The sequence below is a fragment of the Musca vetustissima genome, unplaced genomic scaffold (genome assembly GCF_032173495.1).
Source record: "Musca vetustissima isolate MV318-11 ecotype Yass unplaced genomic scaffold, APGP_CSIRO_Mvet_v1 utg587242, whole genome shotgun sequence".
Classification (NCBI taxonomy): Eukaryota; Metazoa; Arthropoda; class Insecta; order Diptera; family Muscidae; genus Musca; species Musca vetustissima.
In genome coordinates, this window is record NW_026881800.1 from 3,285 (window position 1) to 21,278 (window position 17,994).

At 36.9% G+C, this 17,994-nt stretch overlaps 1 protein-coding gene across 1 annotated transcript; it reads right to left on the minus strand.

Annotated features, from left to right (window-relative positions):
- Positions 1-4,787: 4,787 nt before the first annotated feature.
- Positions 4,788-15,494, minus strand: LOC133327804 (uncharacterized; the record flags this gene model as incomplete). Its single annotated transcript, XM_061536342.1, has 6 exons — positions 4,788-4,998; positions 8,382-8,550; positions 8,619-8,778; positions 8,843-11,835; positions 11,914-12,252; positions 14,558-15,494. Coding segments are annotated over 6 exons (4,803 nt in total), but the record flags the coding sequence as incomplete, so codon positions are not given.
- Between the last annotated feature and the right edge of the window lie 2,500 nt (positions 15,495-17,994).

Consider the following 17,994-nt stretch of genomic DNA (forward strand, 5'->3'; position numbering starts at 1 on the left):
CAATAATAAGGTGATGTATCAACAAAAACATTTGTTTTTTCCCGACCATGACACAATGAATAGGTAGTCCATTTAGAGCAGCTGATGTCTTGATTAACAAAGTGCGAAATTTCTATATGGATTCAATGTGCAGTGTTGCCAACCATGTGAAATATTTCCAATAATATATATAATAATCCTTATAAATTTGACAGAAGGTCGAGACAAAAACAAAGGTTTTGTTTTGATACATCACTTTATTATTGCATCATGGTCCCGACCATGTCACAATAAACATGTAGTCCATTTAGCACAGCTGATGTCTCTATTAACTGTAAAAGTGCGTAATTTCTTCTTGAATTCGATGTGCAATGTTGCCAACCATATCAAATATTATAGGGAAAAATTTGACAGATGGTCGAGACAAAAACAAAGGTTTTTGTTTTGATACATCGCCTTATTATTGCATCATGGTCCAGACTATCTGTCAATTTTTTTTTCTAGTAATATTCATATGGTTGATAACATTGCACATTGAATTTATGTAGAAACTAAGCACTTTGACAGTTAATCGAGACATCAGCTGCGCTAAATGGACTACCTACTCATTGTGTCATGATCTGGGCTAAATGGACTTATTTTTTATTGTGCCATAGTTGAAACTTTGCACCTGACAGCTGATTTTAAGTTATTTTCGACAATCAGTTGATTTTAGAGAGTAACCCTTTTTTAACCCTTTGTGGCCCAATGTTGCCCACAGGCAACAAAATGTTTTAGAGCTTTTATTTATTATACAGCTAGTAGATATGCATTCCTCGGATTTCCTATGTCAAGACCTGATTATGGACGACACATATCACAAGAAAAATATAAAAAATTCAAATTTTTGGTAAAGTTATGAGCTTTTTAATACAGAGAAGACGGCAAAAAATGTGTACAGTACTAATTTGTGTATACAGTCCAAATTATTTAAATCGCTTCATATTCGAAATGTACGAATTATGTCATCAGAATTATTTTTGATTCTTGTAAAACAGAATATTGAGAATAATTTAAAATGATTTTTTCGTCGATTTTGCATTTGGTTTTCTTGATATTGGGCTTTTATTTTTCAGAAAGAATGTACTGTATCTCCCGAATGCAAGGATATAGCGATGTCAAATTTTGTCCATATCCTATCTAGGATAGATGCATTAAATTTGCGAACAGAAAATTGTTCTATGATTACGGAAAAAAATTCGGGGCTCAAAGGGTTAATTGTTTTGACAACTTCGAAGAACGTGTGAAGCAAGATCTACTAGTAGTGTCACCCAGCAAGCGAAAGTCAGCTGTTTTTCTCAAGTCTAATGTCAAAAAAAGTTTTTTAACAGAACAGCTAAGCATCTAAAGCATTGGCGGCAATCAGCTAATTTTAGTTTATCCCTTTTTTATAGCTTCAAAAACTTCAAAGAAAATGGAAAGTATTTTCCCTGGACTGCTACAACATCTATTGGTTAATGAATATAAATAAAAAAGAAACATTTTGTTTTAATATTTTTTGTTTAAATACAATTTGCGTTTTTTATTTAGAAACTTAGGAAATTAAGGGGTTCTTTTTTTTTGCAAAATTGGCCATAAAACTAAACAACAAATATTTCATTAATAATAAAATAAATGTAATTAAAAAAATAAAGATATGAAAAAAACAATGGAAAATAATGATTATAAAAACTCTATATATAAGTTTGTATATATATGTTTATGTATTTATATACAATACATTTGTTTATATATATCAAAAATATAGTATTAAATAAATACGTAATTTCATTTAAATTATAAATATATGTGTGTAATGATAATTACTAAATTTAAATAATTATTTAACAAGCTTTAGAGCTTTACAAAATACAACTGAAGTTTTTTGCTTTGCTTCGAAGTATATTTAGGTTTTAAATATATGTATAAAAAAGAAAAGAAAACAATATTATTAAATAATATTTAGATAATACACAAAGTAATTAGTTATTTGGAGAATATTGGTTATTATTGTATTTTTTTTTAAATAAAACAAAGGATAATCATAACAATTGTTTTAATTACAGTTTCATGAAAAATTTGTCGATGTAAACACAACGTAAGATTATCATGTTTATATTGAAGTCAGTTATCATGATAATAGCATTGTTAAGTTCATGTTACGCGAGCCGTTGTTGCCAAATGTGTTGTGAATTTTTCTGTACATATGACCAAGATTTATTAATAAGGTCACCCAGCAGCCGAAAGTCAGCTGTTTTTTCAGAAGTCTAATATCAAACATTTGGACATTGTTTAAGTTTTCATAATGGACGTCAATTCACAACAATGGATTTTGATAGCAAACTTGAGAGGCAGCTGATATCCAGCTGATTTTCCCGGATAAGCTTATTAATAGTATTTGTATACGACATAATTTATGCATATCAAAATTGACGTGAATCTTTTCAATTTTGTGTTCACACGTGTATATGCATTTTTGTTTATTTTTTTGCTTCAATTAATTCCTTTAATTTTAAATTAATTTTTTTAAGTTATTTTCTATTAGAAATTTATCTCCATTTGCCAAAAAACAAACAAAACAGCTGATTTATTTGTGTTGTTATCTCGTTTTGAATAATGCCATTTTTTAGTGTGGGCCATACGACAAGTATTGTATTCATATATGTAACATTTGACACAAGGCCTATAAATAATGTCGTCCAGGGAGACCAGCTGGATATCAGCTGTCTCTTAAGTTTGCTGTCAAACCCCATTATTGTGAATTGACTTTCATTATGAAAACATAAACAAAGGCCAAATTTTTGATTAGACTTGGGGAAAAACAGCTGACTTTGGCTAGCTGGGTGACCTAATTAATAGATCTTGATTTGACAGTACATCGAATTCTCGCCGTGACAACGGCTTTATACGTCAAAAAGAAGAAATTGTTCATTTACACCGAACATGTGTATCATTTATTTGTTATATACACAAAGGTAATTAAGGTGCATTACATATAAATATTTAATAGGCCTTGAACTAGAGAATAAACCAGTTTAATCAGCAGAGCTAAATCTACGCAAAAAGTCAGCCAGGAAGAACAGCTGGTCTGTTCTCGATTTGAAAAGAAGTTTATTATTGACATTTGTTCCAATATGTTTGATAGTTTTTATAAATGTCAAAAAGACAGCTAGGAAGGATTCCATAACCATCGTAAACAGCTGTTTTATGTCAAAATGTTTTCCGTTATTTGTTATCATGGCACACAATAAATAGGTACTCCATTTGTCGCAGCTGATGTCAAAGTGAGTAATTTCTACTTGAAATCGATGTACAATTTTGTCAACCATGTTAAATATTATAAGTAAAAATTTTACTGATAGCTTAGACAACAGAAAAGGTTTTTGTTTTGATATATCACCTTATTATTGCATCATGATATGAAGTCAATTCAAAATAACTGATTTTGACAGAAAACTTGGGAAGCAGCTGACCTTCCTACGTGACTTTACAAGGTCTGTTAATAACATCAGCTATCGAAATCGGAAAATATCTGTCATTTCTCATGCTCAATGTCAATATTTTGAACGTTATTTACGTCATCATAATGTGAAGTCTATTCACAATAATGCATTTTGCCAGCAAGCTTGAGAGGCATCTGATTTACAACGGATCTCCCTTTTTTATGTTTTAGAGTTAGGGAGTAGTACATGTTCTCCCTGGGTGACTTTGTTAATAAACCATAGTGACTCTATTAATAGGCCTTGAGTCTAACAATTGGTAACGGCGTTTTAATGCATTCACTGGCATTGGTCTCCTGCATTAAATTAATGCAAATAATTTATTAACTAAACGATTTTGTTAATAATTCTTTAGAAGAACATACAATTAAAGTATTTAATACAAAAAATATTATTTTTTTTTACCATTTTTAAAGAAAAATTATAGTTTCATATATTTTTTGTTTGTTAAACAATTTGGTTTTCAGTTTCCAAGAAAAAAATTTAGATAAATTAATACATAAGAGAATTGATTTTCACTTCTATTTTGTTTTAAACTTAAATCAATATTCTTTAGTTTAGAATCTAGAAAATATATTTTCATAAAAAAATATACAAAAGAAAAACTTAAAGTTAAGATTCACAAAAATGTTCCATAGAAAATATAAACAAAAAACTAATTTCAAATTAGTCTTGGTTGTATAGAAAAATTACAAATTAACGAAAAAACTAATATTAGAAATATAATAATTTATATAATTTTCAATACATAATTCTGTTTACGGTTTTGTGTTGTTGTTGTTAATTCTTAAATTTATGCCTAAATATTTTGGTTAAATTTTGTGGTTAGTTTTTTTTTTAGTTTTGATGTTCTTGATCTCTTGTAATACTAGTTGTAGTCTAGATTTGCTGTACATACATACACATATAAAATATGTATGTACGTATGTTGTAATGTAAATTTACCTTGTATTTAATAATAGTTTGTTTTTGTATTGTTTTTTTAGCATCATTGTTTAATCTTATATATGTTTTGTTTGTTGTAATATAATTTTGTTTTAGCTTTCCTTTCCTTACCTTTTGTTTTTTTTTAAGGAAATGCAAAATTTTCCACTACTCAATTTTTTCTTCGATTTTATATTAAAAACAAAAAAATAATGACTTAAATAAATGTTTACTGTTTCATAAAAGGCCTTAACAATTCATTTCTTTGTCTGTTGTATGCACTTTTGAGGTTATGTTTTCTATTTTGTGTTTCTATTCTATTGATATCCAGTTTCTCTTCTCTCCGTTGATGAGACGAACGTTTCAATCAATCTATGAATTAACTACATAATAATCCTGTTTATTTGGCATCTTAAGAAGACGTCTGGTCCGGAATTCATATGCTCGACGACAGAACATAACCAATTCCGGATTTGTGTTATCTGGTACAACACGTATACTATAGTAATTGGGTCGTTTCGGTACAATATTGACATCTTCGATATCTTCTTCAGCTGCGCGTAGTCTTCGGCGATATCTGGAAGAAAAACATGAGAACATAATTTAGGATTTTGAGAAAATGTATTTTAAAAATTATGTATAAATTTTACATAAGACATTTCGAAGGAATGATTTATTACGGAAATCATCTCAAAATTCAACTTTAGAGTTTTCATGAGCTGGAAAATTGAAAATTGTCGATGTTTTTTTTTTCGATATTTGTGGCTAAAAAATCTCAAATTCGATTAGTGAAGACGCAGATCTACTTCAAGAACTCAAAAAATCGGTTCAAGTTTTGTTGGATTTGAAAATTTCTCACTCAATTTTTTTATTGACAATAAAAAGTTTTTAAAGGGTCCAATATGCGTTAGGAAATCAAGATGAAACTATGTGCTCTAAGCCAGAAAAAATGTTTGTTGACAAGCTTCCTCTCAAAATGTCATGGCCTTAGCTTTGGTCTACTTTCCACACAAAAATAGCAACATATCAAACACCCAAAAGCGAATATAGGAATGTGGCGACCAATGTGCAATGATCAAGAATAAAAAAATGGGGATAATTTTAGATAATTAAATCCATCGATAACTTCATACTCCCTGTTAAAGTTGCGTAATTTGTGACGCTTTACTGTGGCGACCAAATGTTCGCGGTAAAATCTTTGAATTGTTGAAAATTTGTATAATATAAATAATTGTTGACAAGTTCACTCTCAAAATGTCATAGCCATAGCTTTGGTCTACTTTCGTACGAAAATGGCAACATATCAAACACGCAAGGGGCGAATATGGGAATGTGGCGCCCAATACTTCCATGATGAAGAAGAAAAAAAGTGAGGACAATTCTAGATATTCCATCGATAACTTAATCCCTGCTGAAGTTGTGCAATTTATGAGACATTAGTGTGACGCCCAAATGATCGGGATTATGTCTTCGAGGTGTCGAAGACTGTTATAATACAACCTGAAAATGAGAAAAAAGAATTTCCCTGATAAAGGCCTCTGCCCCATATGATATGTCCGATTTTTGCCGCAATGTAAATTCAGCAGAGCCAGTAAGGACTATCACACGGCAGTGGCTCCTACAAAGTGTTCCGAAAGGACCGCACTGAAAGCGTAGGTGGGAGACTTATGATGAAAACAGAACAATCTGTACAGTACAATCCTATCTTGCCTGAACTAGACTGTAATCACCGATATATGTTCGGACCCATACATGGAGTGAATAGGGTAGCATCAACACCTTAGTGACACGGGGTCTGATAAATGACGTAGACCACCTTTCCATCATCGTTTCCGTAAATAGACAATCCGATTTCATTACATCTGAACGCTGAACTTTCCTGGATCATAGTAAAGCTGATTGACAAGTTTTCAGAGATTTTACCAATAGCGGCTTCAGAGAGATCCTCGGGTAGCAGAGAGGAATTTCCGAGACATCATCACTGCTGAAGCCGCTGTCACGTTTAGCGACATAACAGTGACATATTCGAAGTAGTGCGCGAGGTTTTTAACCGGTAGTCATAGACCACCTCGATAGTGACAAGGCGAAAGGGAGTGTGTTTCGTTGTATCAGAGCACTCCGAGACGAGGAGGTACCACCGCTAAGTGGTACCTCCTCGGAACGCCAAGACATCCAATGCGTTGGATCCGGAAGGGATATCAATGGTAATGTTTAAGCAACTGGATGAACGTGGAGTAGAGTACTAACAGCTGTACTCAACCTGTCGTTAGCCACCCACATTTTTCCTTAAGACTGAGAAATAGGCAGGGTGTTCCGCTACTGTAGCCAGGTCGTACATACCTATTCCCTTCTTCTTCAGTAGCAAAGGCGCTTGAGTCACTATTCCTTCCTCTGATAAGAAGTTCCCAAGTCCAAAACATCAAGAGGCCGTGCGACAGAATAGTTTGTAACTTATTGAAAGCCTTCGATACTGTCAATCACTCCAAGCTGTTCAAGGACATAGAGAAGACCAACCTCCGAACTAATTTGAAACATTGACTAACCAATTATATGTGTGGTCGACAGTCATATTTGGAATTCAGAAACAAGAACTGCAAAAGTCGCAGAGTGAAGCAGGGAGTTCCCCAAGGAGGAGTTATACCTCCGGAATTGTTTAACATCTACTTCTACAACCACGGTAGCTCTATGCTACTCTCGTTGGGTCCCATTATCGATGATGGCTGCTTTAGTACTGTACTTCCATATGAGGAACATGAAGATATTCCCCGCTAAATCCACAGCCACTCTGTTTACCACATGGACGGCTGAAAAGAAGGTCCCACTGAACATCATGGTCGATTGTATACTAATTCTGACCACAAAATATACCAACATTTTGGGAGTAATATCCGATAGTTTATTTAAGTCATCCGCGTAAGCCTTTCGATAAGATAAGAAGGATGAACAAGGTACTCGTACTAGGTCGGTCGATGGTATGCTATGTGGCGTCAGTGTAAGTCTTGTATTTTTTGTAACGTTCTGAGTAAGGCTCGCTTCAGAAGTGGAGGTTTAGCATTCCTATTGCACCACTCTGTTCAATACATACATACCTCGTTTTAGATAGACTCTAGTGAGTCAATATGGAATGTTGGGGGATGCAGATAAATGTATATACAATTCCGACCTCCAAATACTCCAACAATAACATCTTTAAATTATCTGCACGTTATCTATGCCCTCAAGTTCTAGGCTGGCTTCATTTGGTCGGTAGACTAGGTTTGTGGCCGGCTATGCGGTACACGAATACAAGTGCTACAAGTGCTCAATGGAGAGGTAGTCAGACCTATTAGAATGCCGACATGAGAACTGGAACATGCAATTGTGATCACAAAACTACTCAAAAATTTTCAAGGTCACATTAGACAGCCTGTTTAAATATTCCGCTCAAGTCATAGTTAGGTTCTCGTGTCGTTTGCGTCAGCTCTTAGGGCAAAGACAAGGCAACATTTTTGACCTCTTATAAAGCGATAGGTCGGTCTGTGCCTAGCTATGGGAAAATTCAAGTTTTGCGGAATGGAGAAGAATTCAGATTTGTCAGAACACTGACCTACGAACTGGATCAGGATGTCGATCGTGACATTAAACATAACCTTCATATGGTTAATAGAACTCCCTTCTCAGGCGAGTAAAAAGATATAAAAGAGAGCCTCTATGCAAAGTTAACACCGGCTGATGATAAAAAACAATATTTAATGGGCAGTAACATGAACGCCAGAGATAAGTCCGATACAATTGTACAGGGAAATCCGAGAGAAAGGAGAAGATGCTGCTCCAGCAACATCAAAACTTAGTTAAAATGTCTAGAAAATTAAAAGTTATCCAAACAACTTAAAGAGCTTTTAATTCGGAAGGATCTGGTAATATCCGGTCCGATATATACTAACATCAATACCAAATTAGCAAAAAATCCCTTAGACTTACCTGCAATATTCACTAAATGTCAAAACATAGCATTTATCTTCAATACAGGCAACAGAATTGTGATCGCGATGGCGTGAAGCATAAACTTCATCTGGGCTATCGCTAGGTTGGCGTCCCTGCTCTGTATGTTCGGGACGATAGTACCATAAGAGAGACATCATCATTTCACCTGTCGAGAAGAGAGAAACAAGTCAGGATTATACAAAAATTTCAATAGTATCCAAAGAGAGATCTTACCATCTTCCGGATTTTCCCACAAATGGGCCACCTTAGCTACATAGGGCAACTCATTATCTTCATTAGCCTTGAGAAGAACACAATCACGCGTGCGTATAATATCGCCCTCAGAGTGGCGCATTGCAGGATAACAAGTACGTATTACCAATGGATCATCGCTCTGTAATGAAGAGGGAGATGAATTAAAAAAATAATAAAATATAATTTTTTTCTGAACAACTTACATTTAAGAATACCGCCCCCTGGAACTGTTCTCCCTCCCATGTCCAGCCGTTATTCCATTTCGGCACCACATCATTGCGTGTTGCCGGCGGCAGTGTTTCGTCCAGCTCAAATGACACCGTGGAATGTTTCAATTTTTGACGTTTGCGATTGCCAAATTTGGAACGTGAACGATTACGTTTGACACCATGATGGTGACACACCACCCGTGGCATTGGAGGTAATGTGGGCTGTATAAATAGTTGCTGTTGTTGCTGCTGCGGCGTTGGTGTAGTTGCTGTTGTACTGATATTGCCATTGGAATGTTCTATCAAAGAATTTTGTTCACCTGCTGTCGTCGGCTGACAGGATTGTTCAGGAGCCTCCTCCGTAATTTCGGATTGCATTGGAGTATTTTGAGCGTTGAATGTGACACTAGTTGTTGTATTATTGTTGTTGGGTATGGCGGGTTCCACCTCCATCACTGTACCAGCCAGTGTTTCAGCCGTTGTTCGTAAACCGTCATCCGATTTTGATTCTTCTGTAGGTTCCTTATTCAAAATTTGAGCTTCTTTAGGAATTTCATTGTTGTTCGTTTCCATGGCCATAGCCTCTACAGCTATACACTCCTGTGCAGTTATATCTACCGAACTTCTATCCTTGGATTTTGATTTTTTCGAAGATTTGTGTTCCGTTTTGGATTTCTTAATTTTTCCCTCCTTCGGCAATTTTATCGACTTGGGTTCTGTGGATTTTGATCTAGATTGTTCCGTATATTCCATGCTTGAATCACTAGCCATCGTGTGCGTCGTAACTGATTTTGAGGTAGTTGCTGTTAGTGTCGGAACACCATCGAAAACGGTACGAATATTTAAGGGTTCAGTGTTAAGGGAATTCTGAACTTTCAAAGGTTTCTTTGTTTCCGATTTCGAACGTTTTTCCGAAGTGGTTTTTGATTTTTTATGAATTTTATGAGCCAAAGGACTACGGCCTTCTTTGGGCTCATTTGTCGTGGTCATGGTCGTCACCGTGCTATTAGATTTGTGTAAATCCAAGGGACTAGGAGAACAAGCGTTACTGGTCACCACCAGTGATGATGATGATGTACGACATTCCGGCTCTGAGAAGTAGCCCCTGGCCACAGCATCAATAGTTTCAATTAAATGCAAAGGTATGGCTTGTTTCTTGGGAGGCTTTCCACGTTTCGGTGATGGTTTGGGTGTAATCTGAGGAGATTTCTTGGCATTTGCGGCGTCTTGTTGATTTGCAAATAGCAGTGGCGTCTCCACTTTACCATTCTCCAACATTTCCACATCATCCTCAATTAAATTCACCACCTCATCCTCCTCTTCGGCTTCTTCTTTTTTAATTGGTTGTTCCACATTCACGCTCTCCGGCAGTTCCCTTTCTCCCTTAATCATGTCATGTTGTCTACTGTTGGCCACCGCTGCCTCCTTGGCTTCTTTGCGTTTTTGCCTCAGCTCAGCCCTTCTTTGCTCCTTCGTTTCACGTCTTCGTTTTTCCATGGCCGCCAATTTCTTCTTTCGTATCTTCAAACTTTCCTTCTGTTGATCGGTTAACATCAATTCTCTCCTTCGTATACCGTTGTTAAGACCCGAACTGCCCTTGTTGGATTTAGACGAGTGGATGCGACCAAATCGTGATTTCTTTTCAAATTTACGACTCAAACAAAGATACGTCTTGGGTTCCGCCTGTTTGATTAGACTTTTATAGCTATTGGGAGGAGATTTCTTGCATTGATTTTTGTTGATTTCCAAAATTCCACGACGTTTGCCTGAACATTTGGGCGCCACAGGACTATGGCATAAATCGAGAATCTCATCGTCGGATGTTGTGGAAAGATCAATGTCACAATTAACGGCTGGCAGAGGTGAGAGAGTTGTTGTCGGCATAGCTTGTCTGGAGGACAGCAGACGCATTCTACCCTGAGGCTTGTTTACCACCTCCCCCGTGCAATTGGGCGCCACTTTCCGCTCTTCGCTTGGTGTGACAATTTCACAATCCAATTCCACCTTCACTTTACTCTCATGTAAAATTTCGCTGAGCGTAATCGGCTCGGCTTTTATGATTTTAAGCTCTTCTTTCTCGGGTATGATATGTTTTGGGTTTGCCGACTGGGATTGCTGATGGAGCGTATGTTGTGCCACAACGACATTGGTGTGCTGTTGCAGCAACATCGTATCGATTAGCTCATCTTCAAGTTTGATTTTCTCTGATTTGATTTCAGCCTTAAGCAATAGCGGAGCCGTGTGGACTTCATCAATTTCCTGTTTGGTCATGACATTGCTGACAAAGAAATTTGCCGGAGAAGCGGAGGAGGAAACTTTCCCTTGGCTGCTATGCTCTGGGGTTGTGGTTTTCTGTGGAGTGGAAGGTTTAGCTGGTTGTGATGCAGTCACTTGGGCATTGCCATGTAAGGGTGATGCAGGTTGGGATCCATTACGTCCCTGTACACAATTTGGCTGCTGCGCTCCCGGAACACTTGCGACATTTACTTGATTCGCTGCATAAACCATATTCCAGGCCATAGATTTGCCAATACGTGCCCTCCGTCCCACTGTGGTAATTTGTGGAGATTTCGTGGCATTCGCAATGGGTACTGTGGGCGCACTGACCCCAACATTCTGCAAGGGTGGTGTACTTGTGGTCAAATCATAAGCCTCTATGGGTTGTGTTGTCGCCATACCACGTAAGTGAGTTGCGACATCCGCTTCCGATCTATTCACCATTTTATCGGGAACTTCTTCGGGCTCTTCACGAATATCCGTCACCGTATCTTTTTCTATTGAATCCCTTAGTTTATCTTCATTTGTACTGTAACAATCGGGAGGTGTGAGAGGTGTTACGACATTCTCTTCATACTGGCTCTTGTTGTCGGTATCATCGACAGACAGTTCGGTTTTGACCGCTATCGTTAGTAGGGGGATTTTATTTGGATTAGGCGGTATGATTTCGCCATGTTTTGCGTCCATTGGTGGATTGGTAATATTTTTAACTGGGCCTCTATTGGTATTTACGGCATTACTGTTGTTGTTGCTGTTAACATTTACTGCTGCTGTTGTTGTATTGTTACTATGACGATTACTGTTGTTCGTCATAGTCGTATCGTTCGTTAGCGACTTGTTGTTGTGCTGCTGCTGTTGCTGTTGTTGATGCAAACTCAATACATTCAAGGTGTTGTTGTTGCAATGATTGTTGCTCATTGCTGGCACTGTGGCTATTGAGTTGTTGCTGCTGCTGTTGCCGCTGTGATTGAGTGTAGTATTGCTGTTGTTGTTGCCGCTGCTGCTGTTGCCGTTGTGAGTGTGATTGACATTGTTGTTGCTGCTGCTGTTGCTACCAATATGAGGCCCAGTATGGACGTTTTTTGGACACGATTGTTGCATTGGACATGGACATTGTGGTGGATATTCTGAAAGGAGTATAAAGAATAAAATATAAATTAAGAGAGGAGTTCGTAGGATAAAAAAGCTCTGAGGTAATTTAAATCAATCGGAAGTTATTACTATATTTAGTTTATAGTACTGGGTGTCGTATACGTTACGACAGTAGTTATACGTCATGGTGTACAATTAGAAAAATGTTTCTAACCTGTACATTTATGTAGAGATCTTTATGAAATTAGACTCAAAATTTGTTCAGAATTGAATAAATTGAGGAGCATATGGAATATAAATAACCGTGAACGATTCATAAATTATAGGTAACCCAAAAATCGATTATGAGCCTTTTTTGTTCCGAATATAGAACTAGTCTTGAATAACTAGCCATCATGTATGTCGTAACTAATTTTGAGGTAGTAGCTGTTAGTTATGGAACTCCTTCGGAAATTGTTAGAATATTTAAGGGTTCAGTGGTTGGAATATTTAAGGGTTTAGCGGTAAGGGTATCAGCAGTTTTCTATTCTTCCGAGTTCAAACTTTTTTCCGAAGTATGGTTTGATTTTCTTTTATGAAGTTTATTAGGTAAAGGAGTCTTTAGACTCTTTTGTCGTGGTCGATGGGCTTTTGGATTTATGTAAATCCAAAGGACCAGGAGCTACATCGATAGTTTCAATTAAAGTTTCAACGTTAGTTATACGTACAGTGTTATCATTAGAAGAAAGCTTATAAATTCTACATTTATTAATCAATCTCTATAACTCACTAGCCATCATGTGCGTCGTATCTGAGGTAGTTTTGAGGTAGTTGCTATTAGTGATGGAACTTTATGGGGAACTGTCCGAATATTTAAGGTTTCAGTGGTAAGGGAATCAGCAGCTTCCGATTATAAAATTTTTTTCGAAGTGGGGTTTGATTTTTTTATAAATTTTATTAGGTAATGGAAGACTGTAGCCTTCAGAATCTTTTGTCGTGGTCGACGGGCTATTGGACTTATGTAAAGCCAAGGGACCACGAGCTACATCGATAGTTTCAATTAAATACTAAGATATGATTTGATTTTTAGGAGGTATTAAACGTTTCCTACTGGGTGGCGTATAAGTTTCGACGTTAGTTATACGTACAGTGCTATTATTAGAATAAAGCTTATAAATTCCACATTTTTTAAGCGATCTCTATAAATCACTAGACATCATATGCGTCATATCTGAGGTAGTTTTGAGGTAGTTGTCCGAATATTTAAGGTTTCAGTGGTAAGGGAAGCAGCAGCTTTCGATTTCAAACTTTTTTCCGAAGTGGGATTTGATTTTTTTTATGAAATTTATCAGGTAAAGGACGACGACAGTCTTTGGACACATTTGTCGTGGTTGTTGGACTATTAGATTTATGTAACGCCAAGGGACCAGGGGATCAAGCATTATTGGTTGGCTCTGCGAAATAAGCTCTGGCCTCAGTACCAGTGGTTAAAAATAAATACAAAGATATGGCTTGTTTCTTAGGAAGCATTCCTCGTTTTTACTGGGTGGCGTATACGTTTCGACGGTAATTATACGTACAGTGGTACCATTAGAAAAATTCTCTTAAAAGCTACATATTTTAGCGATCTCTATGAATATTTTCCTTTTAATTAGTTCAGAGAGGGAGTAAATTGGCAAGCAGTTGAAATATGATCAATCGCTATAGATTATTCTCTATCGAAAAGTGTTCGAATAGTCAAGACTTTATTTGTAAGCGGCTTTTCGGTATCCGATTCCGAAGGGTTTTAGCCAAAAGTCTATGACATTCTTGGAACTCATTTCTCGTGTTCGTCGTGCTATTGGATTTATGTAAAATGAAGGTACTAGCAGAACACTGGTCACCTCCAGCGACATTCTGGTTCTGAGAAATAACATCTGGCCACCACATCAAAAATTTCAATTAAATGAAAAGGTATGATTTGTTTTCAGGGAATATGCAGCCTACTATAAATAATTTACCAACTATTAAAATCGATAAATTTTTGTTACAAATTCCACTGACATGAATTAAAACTCGCAGATTCTGCATAATCGTTTACCTCTTCCCTAATTTTTTGTTATAAATTCCAGTAGTATAATTTAAACCGCGCAACTTCAACATATTCTTTACAACTTTTTTTAAATCCCTTCTAAATATTCGACATTCTCCCATCCAAAAGTAGTTTTTGAGATTGAAACAAAAAATATTTATATATAAAACACCCTTGCGTATACATCACGACACTAGTCATACGCATCATATTACCCATAATGTTTTCTCTCAATAAAAATTCACCCATATCATCCATAAACTTAAAGTAAGAACCATACTTTTCCTTACCCATATACGGAGCCTGAATACTGCGTGTATAACACTGGCCAGCTGCACCGCTGCCACTGCCATAACCCGCATAATAACCTTGTGGTCCGGCATAATGTTCCAAATGTTGACTATGGCCCGCTGGCGGACCTGCTGGTACCAGCTGTGTACCACCCGGCGGTGGTGGTGGTGGCGGTTGTCCCGCCTGACTGGGTGGTGGTGGTCCTGCCACCTGGCCAGCACTAGAACCAGCTGTGCCCGGTTGGGGTGGCGGTGCCTGCTCATATAGTTCGGTTGGTGGCGGTGGATGACCCGGCTGATAGTAGGAGTAACGTCTATACGGCGAATGATGTGGCGGTGGTGGAGCACTTTGATAAACTTTGGTTGCTGGATAATACGGTTGATAGGCAGGTGGCGAATAACACATTGGTTCACCGGGATACGGTGAATAATAACTTGCAGGATATGCTGGTGGATAATGCATTTGGGCATGCATTGATCGGGGATATGGTGGGCTTTGATGAGCTGCAGCGGCCGCTGCCGCCGCAGCTGCTGCATGGGCAGCTGCCTGTTGATGTAGTTGATGCTGTTGTTGTTGCTGCTGCTGCTGTTGTTGATGTTGACTGTGATGGGCAGCTGCGGCGGCGGCCGCTGCTGCTGCTGCAGCACTGGCATTACCACCTTGTGGTGGATAACGATAGGGTGCTAAATCACCGCCACTTAGAAGAAGCTCTGAATCCGCACTCTCAGCAGTAGGAGTGGCATTTGGCTGACCACTGGCGGATAAGTGCTCGCTGCCATCCACAGGGGTGGTTGTTTGGGATTTGACTTTTGTATTGGTCGTTGCTAACAATGGCACATTTGGTGGTATTGATGATGGTGGTGGTGGTCCAGCTGTAACTGGCTGTATAACGTGTGGTGAGATCAATGGACCCGCTGGTTGATAGTAACCTGGAAGAAAGAAAGAGAAAACAAGTGTTAATAAATTTATCGAATAAAAATTTTATTGTAGAAAAAAATAAATAAAATAAAATTGTGAAAAAAATTATTAAATTCGGCTAGACCAAACTTTCGATACTCTCCACCACGAGGGGGCATTTAAAAAAAATTTTAAATCCATGCTTAGGGGAAAGCTAGGTCAAAACATAGAAACATGGAAAGATATAAGTACCATATTATAATGAAGAGAAACACAGATTGTAAAATTCCGCTAAGACCTTTGACATACCGAATTGGTTTGCAAGGAACATGGTATATTTTTCCACAGAAAATTTGTTTACCCACCATGAACCCAGAATGACAAAGTATAGCTATGTTGCTTGGATATTGTCATTAAGGTACCTAAAATGCGGCGGGACTATCATAAAATGTTTTAGTCGGGATGAACTTTTTATACCCTCGTCCTTTCATAATACTATATAACTATCTAAAATACGGCAGGACCAACATATGAAGTCTATGTGTAAGCAAAGAACTTTTTATACCCTCGAGCAACAAGATGGGGTATTCGAAAAACTTAAAATCGGTCGGCTCCTTCATCTATAGGCAAAGTTAAAACATAGGTTTCCTCCATGAAAACGAGGTACCGAAATATGGATTGGATCTTCAACATACCGAAAATGTGCCCGGACGCAGGGAAACATGGATCTATCTTGAACATTTATCCAACAAGAACCCGGAATGACAAAATGCAGCTACTTCGGTTAGAAAATGCGTCTGGGACCATAAAAATATTTAAATCCGGCCCTAGGCTTAAAACTTTGGACAGAAAAGGTATGCAAATGTATTTCCCATCTTCTAAGAACCAAGGGTCTATACCATTTTCTGATGTCATCAATAAGGATCCTTAGCATTTTTTTCCGAATTTTGTATTCCTTTGAAATTTTCAATCACATCTAAAGCAAAAAATCCTAAATCTATGCTTCACACCAATTACTCGAACCTATGCAACCTACAGCAGCCGCATTGGTGTAACATGGACTTAAAAGCCTTGTTCGATTGTCGTTATCGGTAGTCTAGTAAGTAGCCAATGCATAATCAATGTTTTCTACTGATTGTTGTTGCTTTTCTGTTTTTTATGTGCCTTAAAAAACTTCGCGAAGCTAGCAATTCATTCCGGACTCCTTGCTGGGGGCCTTAACAATCAACATTTAAAGTAAAATAAAAAAAAACATATCTATGATTAGGTAGACTTATGGCCTGTAAACTATATGACAGGCATCATCGTCACAATAAACGCCAATGGCCATATAACAAGATAGTCAGTGAGCTTGGCAAGCTAGCTAGCCAGGTAAAGATAATCTTGGTCATATTCATTGTAATCATAGCTTAAAGTTGTTGTTGGTTTTGTTGTTGCATTGTAATTGCCAAATGACTTTAAGACCTTTTCATTGGTAAAAAAACAACAACAGCAACAGAAAACAAAGAACTGACAGTCGAATAACCAAAAAAACAGAAATTACATGCAATTAGTTTTTGTAGTTGTTGTTGCTGGTGTTATAAGAGTTGGTTTTTGTTGTTGTTGTAGTCTTGAGAGTAATCAATTGATGGCATATTATTGCCGTTAACAAGGAAAACGCTTTCACTTTATTATTTTGAGTCGATGTAGCCATTAAATCCAGTCATAAATCAGATTTATAATAAAGATATTAAATTGGGGAACTTTCACCACCGGGCTGGGGCAATCGATTTGATTTTGAAAATAAATTAAGAAATAAATATTTTGAAAACGGAAATTAAAAACAGAAACATGAATTATAGTTATGAAACGAAGAGCTACAATTTTTCATTGAAAGGACACTGAGGGGTTTTCTGCATTCAGAACGTCTACAGGTTGTTTAGATAAAATGTCTTCTAGATATCGGCAACTGATATTAGGATTTCGAATTTTCTTTAGGTCACCTATTATTAGGGGGTTGTAGAAAAAGAGTGCTGTTTTTGCCAAAAGAACGGATTCTGGAAGGACTTCTGCATTCACAACGGCTCCGGTGTGTTCATGTATAGAAGTGTGATAAAATATCTTCTAGATATGGAACACTAATATGAAAATTTTTATGTACATAAGACCTAAGAAAAACTCTTTTATATGAAAGTTCTGCCAAATTTCTTTTATAAATAGAAAATCTACAAATATCAAAGTAAAGACCACATATCAAAGATCTTCCAATTGGGGAGTGTAAAATTATGCTGGGATAGGAAAACCCGTCAGCGAGTTTTATCAAGAAGGTAGAAGGATACATTCCAAATATGTCAAGATTTTTATTAATGACATAATATTTTTTTTTCTGATAATACTATGATTCATAAAGAAATCGCGGATTTTTTTTTTGAGGCGGGATGTCTTCAAAAAAATGGAACAAAGATTTTTTTCTAAAATATTTCGTCGGTCCTTGGTGCGTTTTACTATTACTTTCTTTCATACACCGTATTGATGATTTTCTTTCGATTTTGATACGTAA